Source organism: Vanacampus margaritifer, chromosome 1 (genome assembly GCF_051991255.1).
Source record: "Vanacampus margaritifer isolate UIUO_Vmar chromosome 1, RoL_Vmar_1.0, whole genome shotgun sequence".
NCBI classification, from domain to species: Eukaryota; Metazoa; Chordata; class Actinopteri; order Syngnathiformes; family Syngnathidae; genus Vanacampus; species Vanacampus margaritifer.
Window position 1 is genome coordinate 1506980 of NC_135432.1, and position 21743 is coordinate 1528722.

The following is a 21743-nucleotide window of genomic DNA, read 5'->3' on the forward strand; positions in this document are numbered from 1 at the left end:
TAATGGCTAAACAATAAATCACACATAATTAAATGATTTGTCTGCAATGCCAATCATCATAAAACCGGTTTTGACTTGCGTAAGACAAATCAATTATGAATAACACATTTACATAAATAAAAATGATTATGCAGAATGAACATGAAATTTACATTTTAAATAAAGCAATTAGGATTTGTTTTTGTTCTTCATTGTCCCCCTAATTTCTGAAAACATACATATTTATATATAGTTATTTTCAGTGTTGTCTCGTTGCAGATGATCTGCTTCACCGCGGAATGATGAAGCTCCATTCTTTTTTTTTTTTAGATGACTTACTAGCATTGCCCAGTCCGATGTGCCGTCACTCGCCACTTCCTGACATTTCTCTTCCTCTCAGCATGACTGACCTGGATGGCTTCACCCGGGTAAGACGTGACGTGCTTTTGTCTCCGTTTCAGTCTTGCACAATTTCTTGGCTCAACCTCTCATGTCATTGGTCCATTTCAGTGGCTGGTTTAGCTTCCAATTTGTCTTATCTGGTCCTACTTGACTGCTTGTTTTAAGCAATGCAGCTCAGGGTTCGCTTACTTTTGCACCTACATGAATTGACCAAAAACTCTTTTTAATGAAGTTTTGACTACACAATGGATTAAAAAAAACAACAATGCATTGAATTGATAAACATAGACCTGTTATTTCATATAGAATATAATGGTTCAGATTGAACAAGAAAATCAGGTTGAAACAATTGGAAAATCCAAATTGCTCAAGAGGTTCACACACTTTTGAGCAGCACTTGAAGATATTATTGATACATAAATAACGCAAAATCTGGTTTAGAGAAATCTGAAACTTTGCCTTGAGTAAGTAATGATGATTTTCGGCTATGACTATTATAAAGTATGTATAGACCGTCATCATCATCATCATCATCCATATATTTGATGTTTGTTTCACATACATTAAATACAAGTCAATGGCACAATTATTGCTCGGTCGTAACAGGCCAGAACAAGAGCACATGAACAAGTTGCGGCAATAAACGTGTGACGTTGCACAAAGAGGAATCCGATTGACAACCGGTGTGTTGGTTGGACATTTGGCACATCCTAAACGCTCAGCTTTCGACATGACTTGACTGCGCTCGAGAAAAGAATCTAATCTAAAGCTATCTGAGACTTTCCATTAAGGCGTGAAATGAGAAACGAGGTCATGACTACGACGGCACCGCAACAGACAACAGCAAAATGAACACATTACATATTCAATTCGGTATTTGAGAATATTTAAAAATAAAATGGTGTGTGATTATAATTAATCATTATTGAAGAATAAATAACATGTTGTCGCATATAACAGCATTTTTCATTAAATATACCCTCATAGATATTTACTGCATTCAAAGAGACATTCAGTGCTTCCCAGCGCCATCTAGTGGTCAAAGAATATCATTACAAGCATGCACATTACGTTGGCTCAGAGAGAGCACATTCTTAGATTGCGGGAGCAAACGAGCATCTCGGCGACTTGGCAGCTGTTGTGAAGCCCGGCCAGCAACGGCAGACAGATTAGACATAGATAGCTCGTAGGCAGTTCGTATAGTGCCCCGCGGGGCGCAGGGTTGGGGGTTTGCGGCGCGGTGGTGACTATTTTGAACAAGTTAAAAACATTTTTAAAAAATTAACAAGTGGACAGTATGTGCTGCTTTGAAGATTTTTCTTGTATTGCTCAGTTACTTAGAACTCAGTATTAGATTTGACAGATTTGTTGAAGTGGTTATAATTCTTTAATAATCCTGTAAACATCATTAAGCATATCATTTCTACATGTATTTAAGGCAAGTTATAAAATGTCCTCTTGTTTATGTTTAACAAATTTAACATCATAAAATCATGCTGTTTCTGCTAAGTACTGTCTCAAATGTTGTCCAATTTGGATACCGCAAAAGTCTAATGTTTCTTGGGAGGAGCAATATGGCGGCCTCGCGGCTTCAAAAGTCTTGGCCTGTCGGCCATCCAGTCAAATATTCAGATCTGTGACGGCATCCGTAGCAGGAAGATGGCGGCCAAACATGGCAGCTTCAGTCATTAGTGATTACTAGACTCCCCAATTATATATATATATATATATATATATATATATATATATATATATATATATAAAAATATGTTTATGCGATACAACATTTTCTTGCATACTATCGACTTAAACAATCGTTTTTAAAAACGAATGAATAATTACTTTACCACTAGATGTCGCTAGGGAGCACTGAATGTCCCTTTAATGATATCATTTGCGGATGCTCAGAGCGCTGCTTAAATATGCATTCTGTTATAGAAGAGAATAATAATAACAATAATAACTTAATTGTAAGCGTCACAGTGTTGTGTAAGTCTACTGTGTATGTTTTGTACATTAAAGAGAGTTGCTGCTGTCATCATGAGACGATATGGCTTGACCCGCCTCGTCTGCCGACAATTGCCCGAAATAAATCAAACGGACTTTACACATGTGACTCATCCAAGTCCAGGTCAACAGGAGAAAGGGGAAGTCGGCCAGGCGAGGGCGCCGACAGGAGTGGCGTGAGGAGGGGGTTTTCCATGCCCTCGTCCTCGCTGAGTTGCGGCGGCGTCTTGCTTTGTGGCAGCAGCGCGGCCGTGTCCGCGTCCCCGGGACTCTCTCGGAGGCGGGACGCCGTTGGCGGAGGAAGGAGCGGGGCCGGCGGAGGAAGGAGCGGGGCCGGCGGAGGAAGGAGCGGGGCCGGCGGAGGAAGGAACGGGGCCGGCGGAGGGCCGGGGGCCGGCGGCGTGCCCAGCACCGGGAGGGGCGGGGGGAGAGGCGAGCTAGTGCGGGACAAAGGCGAGCTGTTTCTGGAGAGCGTGAGGGGGGAACAGGGATGGGGGGGCGGTGTTGGGGTGGAGGTGCGAGAGATGGAGGGGGGCGGGGAAAGGCTGCTGCGGAGGCCCCACTGCTCTCGTTTCTCTTTGCTACTCATGGTAGGAGCGACCTGCACACAATGCATTCACATCACATACTTAAAAAGCAGCGCTTCTCAAATTGGGGATGTTTTTTTTGGGGGGGGGGGGGGGGCAAGCCTAACTAATTAAAGTAAAAACTTTCTGCCATCTTGTTGAAGTGAGTCAAAACAATGCTTCTCACCATCATGTGGCATTTAGAGGCAATTTTTCAGGGCAAGGGCTTGCAAATAGACGAACTTCACTGCATTACATTTATTTTCTCTCTAACGCGAAGATGAGGCAAGGCAAGCTCAGCAAAAATATTTGCAGCTTGGATATGGATTTGCAGACCAGGGTTCAAAAGTTTCCAACATGTGAACAACTTATGAATATTTTTGCCAATGTTTGGCACCATTGAGCACCGTAATTAGCTTCCATCTTCTATTTTTTTTTTTTCAAATTAGCTTCCATCTTGTCGTACACAACACAATGCGAAAGCGATTCAGCTCATGTCTGGTTTTCAGTGCAAATTAAACTCATTTGATGCTTTTTTTTTGGGTCACTCACAAAAGTGAGTAAACATTTTGGTAAATATTTTATTATATAATAGTGAAGAAATAACATTTTGCTATAACTAGGGATGTGTGAGTACTAATACCCGGCCTTAATTTTCATCTTGTCGTAGTTCAGGAACTACAAATGAGAAATTAGAGGAATAGAAAATTGGCTAAATTCGATGCAATTTGAACTGCTTGAATGGCATCCATTAAAAGAAAAAAGAAAAGAAAAGAAAGAACCTCTGCATTCGGAGTGATCTTTCAAGGCTCACAGAATTTTCCTTTTTTAAAAATCACTATACGAATACGAAGTACGAAATAAACACCAAACACTGGTTAATAAACAGCAATCAGGGGGAAAATACTTTTATAATACATTTCATTGCAAAATTAAAATGAATCTGATTAGTCGATTAAGCAATTAAGCAATCCACAAAAGACAAGTTGTGACACGCTCACCTGCGTTTTGGCGGGACTGTGCAGATCGGCGATGACGGTGGCCGATGAGGCGGCGGGCACTTCCAGTGTGGCGTGATTGGACTTCCTGCCCTCAACGGGGACGTCGGCGCCGCTGGGGGTCGACGGCTTGCTGCCTCCCACGCACGTTTGCTGCCCTTGCGTTTCCGTGAAGGTGACAGACCGCTTTTGGTCTCCTTGCGCTGCTGAGGGGGCACACGCACACACATGCGCACAAGGTCAAACATACCGCCGCCGCGGCGCGTCTAAATTCTTCCACTGTCAAGAACATCATCAGCACCACTAAAGGAGGCGGGGGTGGTAGGCGAGGCGGGTGGGGAGGGGAGGGGGGTTGCAAGACAGACATGCAGAGCGCCCTACGGGGTGAGGATGCAGATGGGGGGGGGGAACTTGCGTCTCACCTTCACAGTCCAACAAAGTTTCTTTATTTTGAAACAAAAGGCATGAGACAGAACAGAGTGACAAATGTCAGTTTGCTGTCCGGGGATACAACAAACATCGGAACAGACACGAGGTGTGACAGGGGAGACGGGTGACCTCACTATGACCTTTGTGCGCATCCCTTCCCAATTGATCTACGGGCAAATCCAAGCGGATTATTTGACTCTATAGAGCGTGAAGACGGCTGCTGTTACCCAGTGGTTTATTTTTGGGTTGGATGCTCCGGCGAGTTGTGGAGAGACGAGCTCCGGAACGGCCACGGGGCTCCGTCTTTGGAATGGACAGCAGGGGGCGCCGCAGCTACAAGGTAACAACAAAAAGGGGTGGGTGGGGAAAGCCGTCACAACAGAACAAACTTTGTGTGAATCCTTTACAACTGTTACATGACTTATTTGAGATTTTTTTTTAAATACGCTCATTTATTGGAGTTTCCAAGTCATAAAAATCAGACTGGTCAGGCCCTAATGTTAACCACATGTTATAAGAACAGTGTTAATAAAAAACAAACTGCTTGATCATTTCTGTGAAATCACATTGAAACTACAAAATCTATTCTTCCATAATATAGTTCATGTTTTGTATTGGGCCCCCGAGTTATGGATTGAAATTCTCTCTCAGACAGAATGAAAGCAGAAAGCATTTTGTGCACGGGTCTTAAAGTCAACTTTTGGGCCGCTGTAGCCACATTAAGGATTCCACAAAAAAAAAAAAGATTCAAAAAAAGGGACAAGATTGGTGACCGGGTCGACAACTCCTCAGCATGTTGTTGAGTAACGCTGTCGGATTTCTTGAGCAACTTTTTCTGTGCATTCAAAAGTGGCTGTTTTGGAGGAAAAATTCAGAATTGCATTTCACCGACAGCCGTCCAGGGTTCTTATAGTTTTGGAAATGGACTTCGTTTTGAGTTTTTTTTTTTTTAATGTAGTTAGTTTTAATCAGTTTTCAGAGTGGTTCTGTTAGTTTTTTTTTGTCCATTTAAGTAAAAAAAAAAAAGAGCTTAGTTTTAGTTTCTTCTTCTTTTTTTTAATGTGTTTTACTTGCTCGCAATATTTAATAAACTGAAATGGCAAAATGAAAAAAGCAACACATTTCTTCCCTAGCGATCCGAGCCATTGGAGCTAAAAGTCAAGCGGGCCAAATTGTGGCCTGGAAGCGACGCTATCTGAAGGTGCTTTTCGATTGGCTGCTGCTCGATGACGTCACACTTTCAAAGGTCCTTCTTCCAGTGAATACGCGGATCTGAAGAGACAGCCGATTGGCCGGGACTTTTGAAGCCGCCATATTGCTCCTCCCAAGAAACCTTTCTCGGCATACCCTCCTATACATTTACAATATGGAAATGGGAGAACATTTGAGACAGGACTTGGTTGAAACAGCATGATTTATGATGTTTTGAAATTTGTTAAACATAAACAAGAGGACTTGAGACATTTGACAACTTGCCTTAAATACATGAATAATGATATGCTTAATGATGTTTACATGAGGAAACTTGTCAATTTTTTTTAAAGGAAAGAATTATAACTGTAATTAGATTGCAAGATGGCCGCCCTGTGACTTCAACGGCTTGCGCGGGCGTGTATGGGCAATCCAGTCAGATATTCAGATCAGTGAGTTAACATCAGGAAAAAATACGCTTCAAATACTTCAAAGGCTCATGTTTTACATGAATTACCAAAAAGTAAAAACAAAGGACATTTTCGCCATAATGATAGTTAGGTTTAGTTTTATAAACATAAAATGTAGTTTCAGTTAATTTCCCTTTTTTTAAAAAGCATTTTCATTTTATTTTATTTTGTTAACCAAATGGATTTTTTTATATACATTTTTTTATGATTAATTTTAACCTTGCAGCTGTCATGAGTCCCCCCCCCCCCCCCGCCAAGGCAACAAACACAGCAAAACAAAAACAAGAAACAAAAGAGGGCCACAAAATATCATCCCGTGGACCGTGAGTTTGAGACCCCCGACTTGGTGTTTGTAAAAAGGAGGCGGTCCCAAAAAGCTGATCCAAGCTTTTACCTGTCTCAGGCCTCTCTTCCTCCCCAGCGGAGGCTGGATGAGAAGGTTTTGCTGTCCGGGCTCGCTCTGTACACTGGCAACCCTACAAGCAAATAAAAAGACACCAACATGTAACACACGTGTGCGACTGAGAACGCAGGAAGAGCACAACAACAACAACAACAACAACAACAACTTTGCAGCTATTGTGCTATTCTACTCACTAGTCAGTTTTCCATCCAATTGTTTCGAATGTTTTTAGCAAATTGACTGAAAATGCACAAAACGGACATGCGAATATTGAGAGCGGACTCCGCCGCTGTAGGTGGTGCTATACACCAGAGATGTGATCCAGCAGTCATTTAAAAGAAGACGACGCCCAGGAAGCGACGGCGCCGTGCAATGACGTCGTACGAGTTTACGTTTCTTTGCCGTTTTGCGTGGAAAATGGCAAAGAATCTTCGCTTCTTCGTACGTGTGATGTAATATCGAGTCAAAGCGGTCTTGTCCATGTTTCCATCAGCAAAATGAGCATTTTCCTTTTTTTCCATACGCTACAAAATCCACCCTCTCCAAGCGTAAAAACCTTGGTGCAAATTTTGGGCCCTTTTTGGAATTTGTAGCGTTTCCATTCAGTTTTGTTTTGGCATTTGTTGAAAATTGGAGTCAAAATGAGTGGATGGAAAGCCAACGATTCACAACACACAAAGTTTGCTATGATTGGAACACAGCAGGGGACGGAGGGGGGCTGAAGTAGCAACCTGGTGACCTGCCGGCTAAGAATGTGCTTTGAATCCAATTGTTGTCAAAAGGCCAACATGTGTTGGGGTTGCTACCACAGTCGAACCGCTCGCCCCGACAGATTGCTATCCACACTCGGACGGCCAAATTGATCAGCGAGAAGCCTGATAGACACGTAAACAATGTGACACACCCATGAAAGAACCACAACACCTTGACCCCAGGACCCTCAAAGTGAGCTTTGGATTTGGTGGCGGAGGGGAAGCCTGGTTAGGATAGCGCAGTTGATGAGCTGAGAAGATGAGGGTCAGTGGGGGCGGAGCTCAGTGGAAGGGGACACAGACACGAGTCACATTTCACCCACAGAGAGAGAGAGAGAAAGAGAGAAACAGGAAAGTTGTGACTGGCCGAGGTGACTGGACTGGATGCGGATGAGTGATCGGACGGAGAGGCAGCCAATAGAGGAGGGCCGTCTGGAGGCCAAGCCCCTCCCACTGCTGGACAGATGCAGCGGACACACACAGAAAGAAGGGGAGAGGGGGCGGGGCTGGGGGGCGCACTGTACCTAGAGAGGTTACCCTCCTGCAGAAGGCCCTGGGACTCATCTAGCACATTGGGTTCACTGTAAAAAGGGTGGGAGGCGGAGGGGGAGGGGCAGAGCGGGAGTTTACGCTGTTAAGTCCACATCCATCACCACCCACAGCGCCTCCTGATGGCTATAGGGAGTGCTGCGGCTTTGCAAACATTCTTATCCGCAGCTGCCGAGTCAAAAAAACAAAAACATTGTCATACAAACCAAAACCAGTGGTATGAAGAATCCAAAATCAATTCTCAGAAGATTCTCATTTAGTACGATTCAGAATCGATTGTCCCCAAATCGATTTTATTTCAATTTGATACGGTCTTGCCTTTGTTTGTTCGTGCCTTTATTTGGAGCGCTGTTCATGTTGTACCCGGTTTGGCCACTGAGAGGCAGTGTGGTTCCACACACACTGTTAACTTGTAGCCACATTAGAGAGTAGAAGGAAAAGGTCACGATCAAGTTATTCCAATAAGTTTAGTTTTTTTTCCAGCATGGAGCCGTTCTTTTGAGTGATAAAAGTGCCGCGATTAGCGCGCTAATTAGCATTAGCGAGTCAGACTAGAGTAGATCATTGCAATTCCTTGCACATCTATAGATTGAAGCAAAAAACATGGTCAATCAAATCATTTTGAAACAAAAATCGCCCTTGATCGAAAAATCGGAATTGAATCGTGAGACAAGATTCCCAAATGGGGGTTATAATAATAGTTTGGGAGTTTTCATTAGCCTATAGTTTTTTTTGTTTTTTAAATTCAGTTAGTTTGTAAACTACAATTTCGTTGTTCCGATACAGTTTTTTGGCCCCCGATTCCGAAACCTAGCTTTGCAGTATCGGCCGATGCCGATGCCAATACCATACCGATACCTAAGTTTTTTTTTTTTTTTCTCAACATGAAAAAGCTGTCCTGCCATTGTGGTTCAGAGCATTCAATAGGATATCTTAGCTCGGCATAAATGGCGTGCATGAGCAAGACACAAGATGCTGCATCCAAAGTCCAATATTAGCGTCAGAATTAATGGTATCGGCATGTCACCACTGTTTTAATGCACTGTTTTAAACCAGTTTCAGAACAACACTACAAATTACTGTTCGACTTTCCTTCTTCTGTACAGTTGAACAGTACTACCAACATAAATACATTTAAAATGATCCGCGGCAGCTCGCTCATGTATCATATTCATTGACAAAAAACACAACTAAAGGAAATTGTTGCTATAATGATAGTTTTCTATTTGTAAAATGTAATTTCAGTTAGTTTTTCTTTTACTTCACTGATGAAAATGTTTTTCAGTTATAGTTTCAGTCTTTTCATGAGTTTTCGTTACAAATATGGGCTACTTTTCATGAATCTATACTTTACTTGAGGATTTTTCTCACATTTTCCTTTTACAGTCTACATTTGAAAATTCATATGTGTCATTTCCACTCCTTTGTCTAGAAGTTACTTTTTTCACCATACCATTAAAATAGAGGTCAAGTCAACCAAAGTGAGATCTGGATTAGAGCTGTCAAAGTTAATCGATGAATCGACAATCGATTATCACATTAATCGACAATTATTATAATTATCAAATAAACGTTTGGAGCAATTTTTTTATTTTATTTTAAATGGCTCCAAACCCTCTGATTTCAGCATATCAACAGTAAATTGTTGACTGATTTCCGTAGTCCTTCATGAAAGAAGACTGATTATCTTCATCAAAATAAGACATTTGCAAACATCTGTCTTTACTTTGGAAAACAATGACCCGACTGGTAATATAGTACAACATTAATCCCCCTTTGTTTTAATCATTATACAAATATGAATACACAAAATAAACACCAATCAATGGTTAGTAAACAATCATCTGGGGGAAAATGCTTTTGTAATATACTTTAATGCAAAATTATAATGAATCCGATGAGTTGATTCATCGATTTTTCCATAGTGACAGCACTAATATGGATTGAGCTCTTGAGGTTCGAAACGGCGGCATAAATGGAACAAAGATGCCATTTTTCAGTTATTATTTGCTACTTAAGCCTTATTTTGTGAGCTGGTCGACAAGTAAATCGATGGGAACATGTTTTGATGGCATGAACAACATGAGCGACCTCTTAAACAACAAGCAGCATGTAGCCCATTTTTTCTCAGTATGAGAACATTTCATAGTACTTTTTTTGGGGGGTTGCTATTATGCAAATAGAGGACAGGGGTTTGTGTGCCTTTTCGCCACCTGCGACTGACTTGACCTCTCCACAGCATCAGACAGATGAAAGCGTTACCTGTGGCTGGGCAGCATGGCGCTGCGGGGGGCTTGCGGTTGCAAAGTGGCCGAGCCGGTGGCGTGGCTGGAGAATCGACGTTCTGATATCAGCCTGGGCAAGAAGGCCTCGTGCTCGCTCACCACGCTGGGGATACTTATGGAGTCGTCTGGAGGGAGAGAGGGCAGAGGTCATGTGGCGAATACCAAGCAAACAAAGGCAGGTGAAAAGGTGGCCGACTCTCTTCGTCGTCCTCGTCGGTGCGACTCAGCGTGTCCTGGGACGGCTGGCGCGACGGCTGGCTGTCCTGCTCCCAGACGGTGCCCGTGCCCGTGTTGGAGCGCGACATGGTGGCCAAACTGAGGCGGTAGGCCGACGTGGAGGTGCCCACCGTGCTGATGGACGTCTTGCCCTGGTACGCTGCAGAGGATTGTCGGGACGTCAGCGTTCACTCAAGCCAGATTCCATTTGAAAAAAATAAACACAAATCGTACTCATTTGACAACCAAATGACGTTTTAGTTTTGACATCGACATTTTGTCCACGTTACAAACATGAACATTTTGTAACTTAAGTTGAATGATTCTTTTTTTTGAACTCGAAAAATGAAATCCTATTTTGACTGTTTAAATACATTTTCATCTTGTTATCAGCGCTTTGTGGTTAAGGTTAATATTCTGCCCTGGCAACACGTTGTCAGCTTTGTGCAGCGAAACAGATACGATGAAGAAAGAAGCTTTCTTTGACTATTTTCCTTCACAAGGAGATTTCTCCTTAAACTTCTTTTAATCTTCTAAAATGTATTGAAATACTTGTGTACGTCTTTATGGATTCAGATTTTAAATATTGTCAATGGAGGGCTAACTTGATGAGTTCTGCATATTTCTGCCGTTTCTCAAACTTGCATCTGATCATATTGTGCTTTTTCTTGCTTTCCCTTTGTTATGTTTTTATTGCCTTGTTTGTTTGAGATCAAGACTGAAGATACTGGATCTGTTCAACAAGTGTAATGAGGCCCTCTACTGCACTAATACGACACTACGTCAGCGACATGTGTTTCACCGCGTGTGTATTCCATCTGATTTCCACATGAAGTAAAGAAGGAGCCACTTAAAAAATCGAACCAGGTTTTTTTTTTTTTTACTGGAGTCCACAAAGAACTGCCAAACAATACCGCATATCCAAAATGTGTCCGTACCCAAAAAGGGTCCGGCTAGAAACGATCAGATGTGGGTAGAGTCGCCAAAAATTGTACACAAGTAAGAGTAGCTTTACTTCAAAATAAAAGTAAAAAGTAGTCACAAAAAAACAAAACACTCAAGTACAAGTCAAAAAGTATTTGCTGAAATGAATACTCCAGTACTGAGTAACTGCGTAAACATGAAGTCTGATTTATTTTTAAAAAACAATGTCATCAGATTATGTGCAAATGTTGGCATCTTCAAATCATAAAAAACGCATTATTATTATGTTTCAGAGCTTAACGGCCCACTTACAAGTTCATCGTTTGATTGATGCTAGTATGCAAAAAAAGATGACGCTCCCTCCAAAAGCCAACGGTGGAGCGCTGGAGAAGGGGGCGGGGCTTAAATGGGATTTGCGATTAGCGTTACTTCGTCACACATCTACTTAAGTCAAAGTAAAAATGTATTGTGTGGTAAAACTACTCTTATCCAAAAAGTTACTCAAGTAAATGTAACAGAGTAAATGTAACTCGTGACTAAAAAAAACTGAAAACGCCGATGCTTTTACATGGATGCACATTTTGAGCAGTTCACATGGATATTAAATGGCTTTTCGATGGCGGTTTCATCCCTAGAGGACGGCAATCAAACGGCGGCAGTGAGCGGTTCTGACCAGAGCCGCTGTGGACGGCCTCCTTGAGGATCTTGAGTTCATTGTTGAATTCGGCAAACAGCGAGCTCTTGCACAGAGGCCGCGGGATGAAGCGCCGCTCCAGCTGGTCGGCGATGTGGTGACGGGCCGCGATCTCTTCCTGGGAGTCGGCCGGCTGCGTCAGTAGCTAGACGCGAGCGGGAGGACGCCACGGGAGACGACGGTGAGGAGGACGTGTTGGAAATAAAGCAAGCGAGTGTGGCGGCGGTTGGAGGCGGCGGCGCTTCACCTTGCACTGTATGAAGGGCCTCAACAGGACAAAGATGGGGATGCGGGTTCGCACGATGAAGTCGATGAAGTCCCAGAAGACCAGGCCGCCCACCTTCCTGAGCGCCATTTCTTTCACCTGCAGACTCAGACGATACCACTGGTTCCCCAGAGAGCGCTCGAAGCACACCAACACCACTTTCAGAGCTGGGGATGCAAGAAAGGTGAGTGACCGGGACGGGAAAAGCAAACAACACGACAGCAGAGGCTCTCAAACCTGTCAATCAATTGTGCCCTATCACTTCATATGCATACCTACAAATCGCTAACTTGTTAGCATAAGTACCAAAGTCATTTTTCACTTAATGTCACAATATCAAAAAATAAAAAAAAAATCACACTTTTAAAAATGAATTTGTAAGATGCTCAGTCATCCATCTCATTACTATCCATAAAGGTTGACTTGAGACAACTGTTCAACCGTAACTAAGATAGCCACGTTATCATGCTAGTGATATGTGGGACTGATGCCCAATTGAGTAATTTGATTTCTGTTCGCTTTGGGCCAATCAAACGCTCTGATATTATTGTGGCATATTGTCATAGCTAGCATGAATAAAGCCATGGTTTTTTTTTAACAAAAAGGAATAAAATCCAAGACAGAAAATCTGTGTTTTCCAGAATTGAAAGCATATTACGAGAAGTTGTACTTTTGAAAATGTTCCGTTCTTTAATAATCACCATTTGAAAATAGGTCATTTGAGAGACATCAAGTGAAAATGGAAGAAATAAGGAGAAAAGAAGCTTTTTGTGAAGATACATTTTCTGCACAACACTGACTTTGACACGAATATTTTTTGTTTAGTGACGCGACATGAATTAAAATTACACTTTGATCATTCACGTCATCCTTGAAAACATTCTATTTCATCAGATTCGTTCCAAACTAACGGGAGCCCCTTGAAAAGAGATACAATGTTGCCATCTGCTGGCCATAGTTAGTGGCCGTTTTGGCGTTTTACAACCCCAATGACAGACGTTGCACTGCCCATTGTAAAAAAACAATACCATAGTAAACGTCAATCAACGTTTTTGGCGGCATTTATTTGGATTTTAGTATACGTCATTAAACGTTTTTGGCGTTGTTGTTTTTTTTTAAAGACTTTTCTTAAAACAATCCGTCTTTGTTTTGTCCTTCCTGAAAATGGTCCACTTTTTTCATTCCTATGGCCTTTTGGGCTACGAATGTTTGATTGCCATTAGCATTATTTGAGGTCCTTAGAAAAAGATGTCAAATCTCAAGAAGGTACCCAGATAGGCCGCCTGGCTGGTGGACTCGGCCAACCCCTCCCTGCGCAGGTCCTTCCCTGTGTCACCGGGGGTGGAGCAGTGAGCCGGTGACGCGTCCAGCATGAAGTTCTTAGTGCGGGACGTGGAGATAATTCGCGGCGGCAGCAGAATGTTGATGACTGTCTGCAACAGCAGGAATATCTCCGGCTGCTCAAGGTGGGGGCTGTCTGAGGAACACATTTACATACACAAAGTAAAGACTGTTGCATTACAACATTAGGAGCGAAATCACTTTTTTTTTTTATAGTGTGTAGGTAAGCTTATACCTTTGCTTCCGGACCCAACGGTGAGCACAAACGGGATGAGCAAGTTGAGTAGCATCCCCTCACGCCTCTCCTGATTAGTGAAAGGTGAGATCACGTGGCTGAGGGGGAAATCTTCCTTCAAGGCCTAGACAAAATCAAGATATTAATCAGCAGACAGAGCGCAGGAAATTCAAACCCAAATCCAGTCTGAAAACTATTGGCCACAAGCTTGCAGGAGTAGCCATTGTGAACAGCTAAGGCAGGGAGGCAAGTTGGGTCCTAGAGAGCCGCGGCTCTCCATGTTTTCCGTGTCTCCTGCCTCCAACCCAGGTGTTTCAAATCACCAGCTCATCACTACGTTCTGCAGGAGCCTCTCAGCTGTGTTGGAGGAGAGAGACATCAAAAACATGCAGTACTGCGGCTCTCTAGGACCCAACTTGCCTACTCCCGAGCTAAGGTGTTAATATACTAACCGAAAAAACAATTCAGCCATAAATGGTCATATAAAAAAGCTACTGTAAAGATATTTTGGGGGGAAAAAGTTCCATTTTGCAGTTTTAACAACTACAACAACAAAACACCGAGAGAGCTGTGTTATTTACGTTACCTAAACTCTTTGACTGGCAGCCATTTTCAGTGAAGCAACCCCCTTTGCTCTCGACTGTTTTACTGGGTTTTACCTGATTTTGCAAGGCCCACAGAATATTGTGTTCTTTTGTTATAAAAACATTGACCCTCGCAAAAGAAAGATTAGAGTCTCTTCTTTCATCAGGAGAAAAAAAAGATATTCCTATTTGTTTCCGTTTTGCAGCAATTAGCATTAGAATATAGCTAAGTTTCATCATTAATCACATTCCTGTTGAAAACACTGACAAAAATAGCCTGTTGCAAAATGGCCCTGGCTGATCTCTTATACTATGCTGCCATCTGCTGGCCGGCTTTTGTAATAACTACCATAGCATGCTTTCTGTATAATCCTGCATAAAAAACAAAACAAAAAAAAATGTAAATACGTTTTTGGGTGAGTGAAGGACAAAGTATTAAAAAACTTAAACATGCAGTTTACAGTTGCAATTATATTCCAATTATTAAAACATAAACTTGCTCCAAACTTGAAAAATATTGAAAAACAACAACGGAATCCAAAATGATATGTTGGAAGAAAAAGACCAAACCGCTCCATTTGAAGCCAGACTCCATGTAAAAAGTCTTTGAGCGTTTAGACCAGTATCAAACTAGACCTCATGCAAAATAATAATAAGAATGTTTGTAGACATCTCTTTAGATCTGATTTGCTTTTAGTGTGTTTACATATCATAATTCTGTAAGCTACACTAAAGAGCAGATTTATATATGTAAAGTGAATACAGTGGATTGTAAGCAGCATCCAGTGCATGAACATACCGGTTTAGCTAATGCTAGCACGCGTGTTCATTTCGTCATTTTTAACTGTGCATCCTAAAATTGGAATGTGACACTTGTGAAAACTCAGTAGGGAGGCTGCAATGTCGAATGGACTTGACCAATTAGTGAGCAGTGGTACTTATCCGTAGATTGGATGATTATTCTACTTTATAGAAGCTATTGCGAAACAATCCATTTGGAAAGTGACTGCAAATTTGTTTCCTGTGTGGTACGAAGAATCCCACCTGGATTTGTAAGGCGACCAGCCGCACCACCGCTGTACTGAAAGGGAGCGGCGGGGAAAGGTAAGGGCTGAGGTGGAGCAGAGGTAAGCCGTCTGCGACACTGGAGGGGCCCACCACCCCCATCACCTGCACACAAGTCAATTCGACACTTACAGCACAAGTGCGGCATTGCGCTGTAGAATTTAAAATAACATCAAAATCAACATCAAGATCTAGGAATTGTTTTCAGTCCATTTTTTTACATGCAAGGTCGCTACGCTATAATAAATTACATTAATTAAATGATCCAGCAATTTGTCATCATATGTCAGATAAACCATTAATAAAGAAATGCTATAAATAAATAAAGAAAATAAAAAAAGTATATTTGTATTAGTGTTAATTAAGCGTTAATTAATGAATTACAAAAAAATTCGCATTTATCATGTATTAACGCAGATTAATCACACTTTTAATTTGGACTGCAGACGATCCTTGAGCATGACAGCGGATGGTTACGTTAACCGTAGCACAGGTTGCGTTTGAGCAATAAACATAACGACATGCATTCAAGTCAAGCATTTCATAGATGTTTGCGTATGACATTCAGAATATTTGTTCATGTCAAACTGCAGTTTTTTATTTTTTTTATTAACCAATTAAAAAGAGGAGGATGAGCGGGTGCAGTGGATCAAAAATGTTCAAGACGTGTAAACGTGATCTTTAAATTTGGCGGGAAAAATAATGTTGATAAAAAAAGCCTTTTTAATGAAGCGATCGTGATTAATCACACGGGTGTATGGAAAGTGCGAATGTTAGGTGGCGGTGGGAGGGGCCGTAGGCGCACACTGGCAGCCACGCTTCCTTCCGTCAGCCTGCCCCAGGGCAGCTGTGGCTACTTAAGTAGCTTACCGCCACCACAGTGCGAATGCGCGAGTGCATGAATAATGTATCCATTGTCAAGTGACTTTGAGTTTCTAGAAAGAAAAGCGCTGGCGTCCTCCGTGGCGAGCCCGTTTCTTACAAGCAAAAAGCAAGAAGAGCTTTTGTGCTTCTCATACCAGGTTGACGCAGACGTTGATGAGCGAACGAAGGTGAGGGAGGAAAGAGATGATTGGCTGTCGCTGGAGAGTCAAGCAGATGCCCTCAATCAGGTTGCTGGCCGCTTCCCACTCCACTTGTCTCCTGGAAAGCACAGAAGCAAGCAGCACAGGCCGCCGCCGCCCCCGCCCACCACCACCACACACAGTCAGGCCATATGAATGCTCCAAAGATGCTCACAGTTTGAAAAATTCACATTGGCGGCCGGCCAAGGCTGAGAAGCTCACAAAAGTAGCATACAGTGCAGCAACAGGCCCTATTTGGGTCTAGTCTCAGTCATGGAACGCTACTTTTCACAGCCATCTCAAGTTTGCCACTTCAGCATGTTCCTGTTCCATGTTTGTGCTTGTGAGGATGCCGTGTCACACATTTGAACTGCTTTGATGGGGATTACATCAGTTTGGGAATTTCTCTTCGTTTTTGAGTTTTGTTTTCTCAAATTTGTTGCTGTATTCAGACCAGAAAAGTCCTTTAGTCCTGCTCTTTTGGTCCGGACCAAAAGAGGACTTCATTTATTTTCCTTTGGTGCCGTTCCTATTCACACTGTGCTTTTTGAACATCGACCCGCGTGACGACCTGTGCTCCCATTGGACACAAATAACGAGGGCTGAAGGCATAATAACCAAAGCCGGAAAATTGAGGTAAACATAATAGTTCATTCAACGGAGGTTTCTAATTTTGGAACGCGTCGTCGATTGCGTGCAGTAACCGCAGCAGCGGATGCGCTCCGCGTGCCCCGCCCCCACAACATGCTGACAGCAGCATGGCTAAACAGAATACGGATGATTATGAATGAACTTAGCACAATATGCACAACCGGTCAATGTTTGCCCCTGCGATGCTTGGCTACGGTGGCTTGTTAAGCCCGACAAGGGGCATATGTCCTGCAGTTGGAGCGGATCAGCCGTGGTTTGTATTCAAGACTGCGAAGCGAACCGCATCGAGCGCGTTTGGAAGCGGACCGAGACCACCTCAACAAGTGGGTCTTGGTCCGCACCGACATACGTTTGTGTGTATTCAGACCTGCACAAAAGGTTCGGATCAGCGTGGGAAACGAACTCTGGTCCGTTGAAAGCGGACCAAACAGTGCAGGTCTTAGTTTCAATTAGTTTTAATATTATTATTTTTTTATGCTTGGTTTTGGTTTAGTTAGTTTCAGTATTATAAAAAAAAAAAGTGTTTTAATTGTGTGCAATATTTAATAAACACGGTGGTAAAATGAAAATGTAATGTACTTACCTAGCATTGCATTTTAGCTGAGAAAAATGACAAAATTGTGGCCGAGGAGTGACATCATCTGAAGCTTGCTTGCTTTTCTATTGGCTGCTTCTAGATGACATCACTTCTGTGTGATACACTTTCAAACATCCTTATTCTGGTTAGCATCGAAACAAATATACTTCAAATCACATTTAAAATCACATTCGTATTAAATTAATTACCAAAGACTAAAACAAAGGACATGTTCACTATAATTATAGTTTGTTTTAGTTTTTTAACATAAAATGTAGTTTCAGTTGGCTTTCGTTTTTAAAACAGTATTTTCGTTTTTGTTTTATTTAGTTGTTTTTTTAATTAAGAATTTTTTCATTAGTTTTCATTAACTAAAATAACCTTAGATTACATACAATATACCGTAATCATCAGCATTATTTCATATGCTTTTGACTGTTAAATAATTCATCATACCCAATTTTGTTTTCAAGACAACATTTTTTTTTTTTTATAAACTTTTTTTCTGCACACGTGATCATCCACAAAGGCATAGGCTGCATGCGTGATATTGTTTCTGATGGTACTGGATGGATGGAGTGAGCTACAGCCCAAACGGCAAGTGCTTATCTGTGGCTGAGCCCGTTTTCCAAAAGTGGCCGCTAACTGTCTGCTAGCACAATTGTGCGAAACGCAGATCCCGTCACATTTTAACGCTTCAAACATAAACTTGCTGCTGTAACCAAAGATTCCAATTCAGGAAATCAAAACATGGCTCCGTTGTCATGGTGACCACAACTGAAGTTAATCGGAATCTGAAAACGACTGTTAAACAGCAGGAAGAAAATGCTCATTAAAGGGATACTTGACACAATGAGACATTTTCAAAGGTAAAAAGTTCGTATTTTGTCTATAATTAATGTGATAACTTCATTATTTTTCATATACAATTAATACGTTTAAGAACTCATTTTTCCACTTCTTGTCGACTGAAGAGGACATCACCTGTGCTGAGGAAATAGGAAACAACCAATCACGGCTCACCTGTTTTCTGGGTAATGGCTTAAAGTTGTGTTCCTATCATCTAAACAGCTAAAGTTTGACATATGAAGTTGAATGTTTTTTCATTTTTTAATGGGCAAAAGTGTTTTATAAATTCAATGAAGACAAAGTTCTATTTATTGAATTTATTTATCTTCTTTTAAATAATGAAAAGACCTCAACGCGCAACTTAAAGCACAATCCCTTCCTTTAAACATGGAATGTGAATTCCAAATTCCAGAATATTGACCAAAGAATTCAAGTAAGCCAGGTACCATCTGTCAAACGTACTTACCAGCCGGCAGGCAGCCAGACAGTCTTGGCCAGACACTCGTTAGTCATGCTAACAGCTAGCCGCTTACGTCGGAGACTTCCGCCGTATCATACAATGGCGGCGTAATTAATTAGAAGTTTCTTAGCGCCCTAAATGAGCGATTGAATAAGAGTTCGAGATAGCGTTGTGTTGATGTTGGCCGTAACTACAATGTCAATCAACTAGGATAAAGTAACGTCTAAAAGGGAAGTCAAGCTAGCCATCACGCTACGACGTGGGCGAATTTTCAAAGGAAAAGTGTTCTAAGGCTTTTTGCATTGTCGTCAATGTATTACTGTATTTGGTCAACTTTATTTTGAAGTCAGGCTTAGCGTGTTACGTTGAGGATGTTTCAGCTTCCTTGACATGTTCGAATAGTATTGACTGTGAATGCGCACTTTGTTTTTGTCTTAGTTTTTTTGCCTTACTAACCAATCCGCGGATTGGCCGTGATCCGAACCGACCATGGATCAATGATGATCCGTTGCACCACTAGTATCGGCATGATACCACTAGTTTTAATGCAGTTCTGTCCCGATACTGGCATTGGTATCAGAACAACACTAAAAGTAATCGCAACAATTATAGGCAAAATATTATCTTGAAGCCGAAAACAACCAATACAAGAGCATATATTTATTATCGTGGTTGCAGTTAAGTGGGTTAAGCACCGGATATTACTGAAAACTGTTGAAAATAGTTGACCCGTCCATATTAAAATATGAGATGTACCTAATATTGTGCCTGAATGCTGCTCATTACTGTGGCCGATGCAGCGTTCACTATTTTGTGTAGCTCTTTGTGATGATGTGAGCAGTTTTTTGGGGCTAAATAGCCACCCCCAATTTAGTCACTTTTGCACATCACAATTAGTATTGTGGTCTAAACCATTGTGGTTGTTTTGCTAATGTACAATTGGTTTCATGGCAGAAGACTTGACCCGGCCGGCTAGCCACATGTGGCTGCACAAAAACACACGTCACAGCAACGCATACGGGACAGCAGCCAGCGCGACAGGGCAGTGCCAAGAAGCCGCATATGGACCGTTACACAGCACCACGCCACTGGCACAGCACGATACACTCACGTGGAAACAGACAAAGTCAAAAGTGGGATTGAACAGACCTGGTGCATAATGCCTGTGGGCGAGCGCACCTGAGCGTGGGCATTTTGTGGATCTTGTTGAACATGCGGTCCAGCCTCTTGAGGATGAGGATGAGAGCGGGACGCACGGCTTCAGAGGACCAGTCGGTGATGGGCAGCATCTCCATGATGTAGCGGCGAAGGCCTTGGCTCTCCATGGTCAGGGTGTCGTATGGCGCCAGCTTCAGGAGGGCGTGGGCGATCTCGGCCAGCCTGGGAAGGATGCGCACTGCTCAAGTCCGCATGATGACGACAAGTGGGCTTAGCACTTGAGATAGACTTTAGATTGTAATTTCCTCAATCAATTCGATTTCGATTCACAAGAGTTCGGTTCGATATTAATGATGGAACATCGATGCTTTCGAAATATCAAGGACATGTTAAAAACTCCACAAACATTAAATTCCAAATTAAGTTTTGCCGTGGCAGTAACTGGTTAAATGATTGAGTTTATTAATGAAAGCAATATGTGTTATAATCACTTAAGTGTTCAACAAAAAATGACTAGCAAGGATGAGATGAGAAATATTTTCATAATTGTAATTCAATAATTGTATACAGCACACAAACACACTCCTTCATTCTCATTCATTCAAACGTCAATTTTCTTTCTTAGCTCAAGTCAGATGGAGTCACCTCATGTGGGACTTGATGTCAAGCAGCTCCAGCGCCGTCACCCGCGGCTCCCCGGCGACATTCTGCAGGATCTTCAGACGCGGCCCGCAGTGCTTGTAGAACTCCGTGCAGATGTTTAGCAAGGACTCTCGAGGTCGGCGGAACTCCTCCCTTGCAAAGCGCTCGTCCAGCTCCTCCCTCGGCATGCCCTGCCCCTCCTCCAACAGGTGGAGGTTGTCCCTGACCCACACATATCCAAAGACATTAAAAAACCTCAATGAAAAGCTCAGTTTCCGCCCCACAAAAAGCACCAACTTTTGCTAACTCAAGTGTTTGTTTTTATAATAAAAATAACACTGTGTAGAATTGAACTGTACAAAGACATGCATACCGTTTTTATCACTAAACTTCATCTGACCTTGTGTTGACTCCTCCTGACATGGTATGGTTGGCAGTGGTCCCACCTTTATGGCCTTGATCACAGCGGGACATCTGAGGTGCCGTCATGGGCCTGGGAACGAACGAACGAACAAACGAACGAACGCGTGTACTGTTAAGCACAGATGGCATACAGAAGTCATAAAAGTCACAAGTTACTGTGGTAAAAAACACTTCAAGCCAGTCAAGACATTACTTCGCAATTCATAAACAGTCACACATTCACAAGCACATTTTTTTAAATGTATAATTATATGGCCTACAATTTCATATTCTCAATTAAATGCATAACCGAAAGGAAGCAGTTGTTTGAGCACCTTTAGTTAGATGAACTCAAGTCAACATAGGTCACCTGTTTTATAATGAAGTTAGTTACGATGGTCTCTTACCTTTTACAAACCCAATTTCATCAAACACATAACCATTGGATACAAATGTAATCATCTTTGGTGCTACCTACATACGTATGTGTTTCATGAAGTGGCTTATTGGGTTGCCAGGTTAGCTAGGATGTGCATTACAAACACACAAAAATCCAATATTTTCAAAACAAAAGAAATGGCTCAC

At 42.1% G+C, this 21743-nt stretch overlaps 1 protein-coding gene across 22 annotated transcripts in view; it reads right to left on the reverse strand.

Annotated features, from left to right (window-relative positions):
* Positions 1-651: 651 nt before the first annotated feature.
* Positions 652-21743, reverse strand: part of unc80 (unc-80 homolog (C. elegans)) — a 59089-nt gene continuing 37997 nt past the window's right edge. For 9 of the 22 annotated variants that reach the window (XM_077566301.1, XM_077566291.1, XM_077566250.1 and 6 more), the window contains 17 exons: positions 21157-21249; positions 20760-20978; positions 20106-20336; positions 16375-16498; positions 15335-15460; positions 13707-13830; positions 13401-13607; positions 12113-12297; positions 11845-12010; positions 10228-10407; positions 10009-10156; positions 7722-7778; positions 6437-6518; positions 4609-4714; positions 4375-4395; positions 3956-4158; positions 652-2989 (listed from right to left, as the gene is read on the reverse strand). In XM_077566301.1, the coding sequence (XP_077422427.1) occupies positions 2486-2989; positions 3956-4158; positions 4375-4395; positions 4609-4714; positions 6437-6518; positions 7722-7778; positions 10009-10156; positions 10228-10407; positions 11845-12010; positions 12113-12297; positions 13401-13607; positions 13707-13830; positions 15335-15460; positions 16375-16498; positions 20106-20336; positions 20760-20978; positions 21157-21249 (2776 nt within the window). In that variant the 3' untranslated portion in view covers positions 652-2485. Of the gene's footprint in view, positions 2990-3955; positions 4159-4374; positions 4396-4608; positions 4715-6436; positions 6519-7721; positions 7915-10008; positions 10157-10227; positions 10410-11358; positions 11557-11717; positions 12011-12112; positions 12298-13400; positions 13608-13706; positions 13831-15334; positions 15461-16374; positions 16499-20105; positions 20337-20759; positions 20979-21156; positions 21250-21743 lie in introns of those variants that run through there. The other 13 variants (XM_077566341.1, XM_077566333.1, XM_077566222.1 and 10 more) reach the window with 9 other exon arrangements.